Source organism: Rosa chinensis, chromosome 5 (genome assembly GCF_002994745.2).
Source record: "Rosa chinensis cultivar Old Blush chromosome 5, RchiOBHm-V2, whole genome shotgun sequence".
NCBI lineage: Eukaryota > Viridiplantae > Streptophyta > Magnoliopsida > Rosales > Rosaceae > Rosa > Rosa chinensis.
Genome location: NC_037092.1, coordinates 82,617,932 through 82,623,412, shown reverse-complemented (window position 1 = coordinate 82,623,412; position 5,481 = coordinate 82,617,932). Strand labels below are relative to the sequence as shown.

General features: G+C 37.2%; 1 protein-coding gene across 3 annotated transcripts; it reads left to right on the top strand.

Moving 5' to 3' along the window:
- Positions 1 to 733: 733 nt before the first annotated feature.
- On the top strand, positions 734 to 5,098 carry LOC112167496 (cellulose synthase-like protein E1). Of its 3 annotated transcripts, none has more exons than XM_024304519.2 (8): positions 736 to 1,102; positions 1,262 to 1,589; positions 2,573 to 2,713; positions 2,811 to 2,942; positions 3,027 to 3,236; positions 3,316 to 3,564; positions 3,703 to 4,050; positions 4,281 to 5,098. In XM_024304519.2, exons 1-8 carry the CDS (start codon positions 831 to 833, stop codon positions 4,836 to 4,838), a joined length of 2,238 nt encoding a protein of 745 aa, XP_024160287.1. In that variant the 5' UTR covers positions 736 to 830; the 3' UTR covers positions 4,839 to 5,098. The 3 variants fall into 3 exon arrangements, with proteins under 3 accessions (XP_024160289.1, XP_024160287.1, XP_024160288.1); XM_024304520.2 differs by having other exon boundaries at positions 737 to 1,102; positions 3,340 to 3,564; XM_024304521.2 differs by lacking the exon at positions 2,573 to 2,713 and having other exon boundaries at positions 734 to 1,102.
- The last annotated feature ends 383 nt before the right edge of the window (positions 5,099 to 5,481 follow it).

The following is a 5,481-nucleotide window of genomic DNA, read 5'->3' as shown; positions in this document are numbered from 1 at the left end:
GAAAAGACCGGGGCTGAACTGTTGTATTAAGGTGATTTATAACTCATTCGGAATTGCTTTGTATCATTGACTGAATGCATATATGTTGTTTGGTGTTCTTCAAATTCGCAGCCTAGATTTCAATTGACTCTTTGCCAAGATTATTGACTAAATGCATAGACTTGCTTTGTATGATTGTATCATTGCCTGAATGCATAGACTTGTTTCTAGATTGTTATGCTTCTGAAAAGGTATGGGCTGGTGATTGTTGTGCTGGTTTCGGTTGATAGCTACTTATATAATATATATATATATATATATATATAGGCTGCTGATTGTTGTTCTAATTTCAATTGATGGCTACTTTTATGTATATTGATATGTTGGTATGTTGTCCAAATTGTCAAACATTGGTATATTTAACTGATATGTTGCCCAAATCGTTATATTTTAATTCTTGGTCATTTATAGGTCATATAAGAGTAATAATTATATCAATATAGGTCATTTATACGTAAGGCGAACTACTTACTGAGGCTTACAGGAAAACACCTCGGCCTACGCCTCAGCGTTTTAAAACATTGGTTTTTTCATTAAATGCACTCTAAGAAAACAAATGAAGGTATTTATAGTCAAAACCACAGCAGCAACGTATGCTCTACGCAACTATTCCTTATACGTGTCACTGCCAGCTATGCATATGATCAGTGATATGACAACTATCAAGAAACTGCAGGAACACTGCAGGCTTATTTGGATAAAGAGCCACGTCAACGCCTGGCACCGGGTCCTTCCCTATCATTAAACCATTTCAAATAGAGAAGGATCGAGCAATTAGAGTTGGCTCAAAAATGGGAGAGAAAAGACATTTACCACTATTTGAGACAACGAAGGCAAAGGGAAAAGTGCTCTATAGGTTTTCTGCAGTGTCTGTATCTGTTGGTATATGTTTGATTTGGGTTTATAGAGTGACTCATATACCAAAAGCTGGAGAAGATGGAAGATTTGGTTGGATGCTGTTGTTCGCCGCTGAGTTATGGTTCGCTTTTTACTGGTTCGTCACTCAAGCCCTTCGGTGGAGCCGCATCAACCGGCAAACCTTCAAGGACAGGCTCTCTGAAAGGTATGTATATCGACGAATGAATGATCCACATCGATTGTTTAACAACTTAACATACTATACTGTTTTTGTACTAGCTCTAGGTCTAACTTTACTTCTTTTCTAGTGATGATATTTAAACACTTGGCATGTATTTTTAATTCACGTAAAATTACTTAACAGATATGAGAATGAGTTGCCGGGGGTGGACATATTCGTGTGCACAGCGGATCCGATCATAGAGCCGCCGATTATGGTGATGAACACTGTTCTGTCGGTCATGGCTTATGACTATCCGGCGGAGAAGCTCAGCGTGTATCTTTCCGACGATGGAGGCTCAGAGTTTACGTACTATGCTTTCTTGGAAGCTGCTGAGTTTGCCAAGCATTGGATACCCTATTGCAAGAAGTACAGTGTGGAGCCAAGATCACCCGCTGCTTATTTTGTCTCAACAGCTTCTGATGATCAAAGTCAGAATCAGAAACAGACCGGGGATTTAGCTTTAATTAAGGTAATTATTATTTATCTTATCATTAATCCTTCCATAATCCGTCGCACTTTGATTGCTCGGCGTGGACTTTTAACTTTAAGAAGAGCGGAAAGTATGACGAAGTAGAGCCATGGGGTTAACTATGCATGGTTAAGATCGAACCAATAATTAATAGTTGTGTCACACATGACGTACGTACATATTTCCACTACTGATCTTTGTGGAAAGCATAAATGGGCATTGGTTTTCCATCAAAGACGACGAGTAGAATGCTCCAAGCAGATGACATAGGGACACTCGTGGCCATGATTATTAAAGCATTAGACAGTCAATTAAAGTGCCTTGGACGTACATCAGAGGAAGGCCATGATTATTAAAGCATTAGACAGTCAATTAAAGTGCCTTGGACGGACATAAGAGGAATAGTGATGTCTTGTCATTTCCCGGTTGATTTAGAAATTTATGATCTTCGGTGATTAAGCAATTTTTGATCATGTTCTTTAAAATTAAGCGTCTCTTAACCATTTTGTTAGATTTATTAGTTGGTAGTAATGAAATTTTTTTTCGCCAGGTAATTAGTTTTTTTATTTTATTTTAAGAGGATAAAAGAATTTCACTCTTACCACCATGGTAACTCGAACCTAGGACCTGAATCCTAGGTAGTGAAAATTGCTTAATAATTATCTTTGTTACCATTCACTTTGTCTTGGAAAATCAGTTTAATTGTTTGTCCTAAATTATTTTCATGTCTTTTTAATGTTTTCATAATTTTTGCAAACGAAATAAAATCGCAGATGGTTTAACTAAAATAATTCATTTTTGACTTCAATATATATGATATGGTGGGGATGTGTCTCGACGGTTTATCCTGTTTATGCTTTTACTTTTTTTTTTTTTAGGCCATCCAATATTTTAAAGAGGCTAATCCTCTTTATCATTTGAATTTCTATAAAATAATAAATAAAAAAGGTGCTCTCATGCATGTCATCAAATTATTGTTGTAGAAATTATACGAGGACATGGCGGCCAAAATTGGAAATGCAGTGAACCTAGGCCGCATTTCAGAAGAAGTGAGATCAAAACATAAAGGCTTTTCTCGATGGTACTCATATTCATCAAAACGTGACCATGAAACCATTCTTCAAGTATGACATTTTGATATTTTGATTTATTAATATTAACTGATCAGAGAAACTTGCTGTTTAGTGCTAGATGTTTAAATTAGTTGAACTTTTCTCCCAGATAGTAATTGATGGGAGAGACCCAAATGCAAGAGATGTTGAAGGGTGTGTGTTGCCAACTTTGGTGTATTTGGCTCGGGAGAAGAGACCCCAGATTCACCATAACTTCAAAGCTGGTGCTATGAATGCTCTGGTAAATTTACGAGATATGTGTGCATGTGTTTGTTTGTGTGCGTGTAGGGTTTAGATAACGGATGCGATCCTTCGCAATTTGCAGATTAGGGTATCGTCAAATATAAGCAATGGGAAGTTGCTTCTTAATGTAGACTGTGACATGTATTCAAACAACTCGAAGGCCATAAGGGATGCACTCTGCTTCTTAATGGATGAAGAACAAGGCCATGAGATTGCATACGTACAGTTCCCGCAGAATTTCGATAACCTTACTAAGAATGAATTATACGCTTCATTACGAGTATATTTCGAGGTGAGTTGTATATGTTCATGGAAATATTAAAATCAAAATTTTCGATTAAATGTTTCATATCATATTATTTGGACTTCAGTTATTGTTTTGGTATATACTGAAGGTGGAATTCCATGGTCTGGATAATTATTGGGGGACATTATATGTTGGAAGTGGATGCTTTCACAGAAGAGAAACTCTTTGTGGGAAGAAATTCAGCAAGGTAAATAAGAGTGAGATGAAATGGGAGGACAAAAAAGGTGAAGAAATTGGCATTCATGAATTAGAAGAAAGTTCAAGAAGTCTTGCGAGTTGTACATATGAAGAGAACACACAATGGGGAAAAGAGGTATCCCTGTCTATCAACCGCACGTACATATTATGTTTATATATATCCACTTAACATTTACAAACATATTTAGTAATTAAGTGTAATTGTGTAACAATACTTGTATATAAGTTCAGACAAAATCTTTATAATTTGCAGATGGGTTTGAAATATGGGTGTCCGGTTGAAGATGTGATAACGGGGTTATCGATCCAATGCCGAGGATGGAAATCAGTGTATTGCAATCCAACAAGGAAAGCTTTCTTAGGATTAGCTCCAACCACATTGCTTCAGGCACTTCTGCAGCATAAGAGATGGTCGGAAGGCAACCTTCAGATTACGCTGTCTAAGTACAGTGTTGTATGGTATGGCCATGGAAAGATTAGTTTAGGCCATCAGCTTGGATACCTTCGCTACAACTTATGGGCTACTAATTGCTGGGCAACACTAATTTACTCAACTCTTCCTTCACTTTACCTCCTTAGACGGACGTCCTTATTTCCTCAGGTATAGTTCATCTCATTAATATCTGTCACAAATCTACATGTTTCTAATTACTATTCATAAAACGGCATATTAAAATTAGAGTATTTATCTAAATATATGATGAGTAGGGCGTAGATCGTCTAAGACTTAGAATATCAACATAGGTTGGACACTCAAACTTTCATGTACATCGATTGTATACATTATGTTTCTAGGTTTTCTATAATATGGGTTTTGTTTTCTGGACTTAGATTTCAAGCCGATGGATTATACCATTTGCATATGTTATAATTGCTAAGAACATTGAGAGCTTTGTGGAGTATCTATGGTGTGGAGGCACGAGCTTAGGTTGGTGGAACGACCAACGTATGTGGCTTTACGAGAGAACAACCTCATACTTATTTGCCTTCATCGACACCATTGTACACTACCTCGGATACACAGATTCAGCATTTGTAATAACAGCCAAGGTGGCCGATGAAGACGTGTCCGAACGATATGAGAAAGAAATCATGGAATTCGGGGGCTCGTCTCCAATGTTTACCGTGCTGGCAACACTTGCATTGCTCAATCTGTACTGCTTTGCCTGGTTTCTGAAGGCAGCAACCACTGGAACAAAGGGTGTTGCAGAGGTTTATGAGACAATGTCCTTGCAGATTCTTCTATGTGTGGTTTTGATTGTCATTAACCTACCGTTGTACGAAGCCCTATACCTAAGGAAGGACAAGGGGAAGCTGCCGAGCTCTGTAGCATTTAAGTCGATGGCATTTGCTGGATTTGCTTGCATATGTTTTAAATTTCTATGTTAAATTAAGCATGAGAGACGCTTTATACTAAGAATGTTAGAAGTACGTAGTGGCTCAATTTGAGACTCGTTATAAGATAAGAGATAGCTGCTGTAAATAATCTTTGTAATCCTCATTCTATAATGGTGGATTCCCTTGTCCATGTTGCTCCTCGTCCTAGGCAATTTCTCTTGACAGTTTTTACAATTTTTTGTTCTTTAATTACTTTCTTGTAATCGTGCGTCTCCATTTATTGAAGGTTCATTATTGCAAGTGAGGATGAAGGTACTTTCTCAAAAGAGGCCATGCACATTGAAAGAGATTAGGCATAAGTTTGTATTATTTAATTACTTTCTTGTAATTGTACGTCTCCATTTATTGAAAGTCATTATGCAAGTGAGGATAATGGGCACTTTATTAAAAGAGTCTCCATTTATTGAAGGTTCATTACTTCATTATGCAAGCGAGGGTAAAAGCTACTTGAATCCGAATCCTCTACTTGGCTCTTAATTGTCTTTGGTTATCCTTGACTTTAGATCTCAGCCATCAAAAAAAGTCCAATGACTCAGAACTTGACAGCTCAGCAAAAAAATAAATACTCATAAAATATTAGCTTTGAAGAGAAACGGCGTCAAATTTGACAAGAGGAATTCACGGAGCAGTATCA

Bases quoted from the DNA above. Each gene is read 5' to 3' on its own strand.
- LOC112167496 (XM_024304519.2), top strand. From the start codon at position 831: ATGGGAGAGAAAAGACATTTACCACTATTTGAGACAACGAAGGCAAAG. The intron at 2,943-3,026 runs GTAAATTTACGA...CGCAATTTGCAG, and splicing joins CTGGTGCTATGAATGCTCTG to ATTAGGGTATCGTCAAATAT. The intron at 4,051-4,280 runs GTATAGTTCATC...TTCTGGACTTAG, and splicing joins GGACGTCCTTATTTCCTCAG to ATTTCAAGCCGATGGATTAT.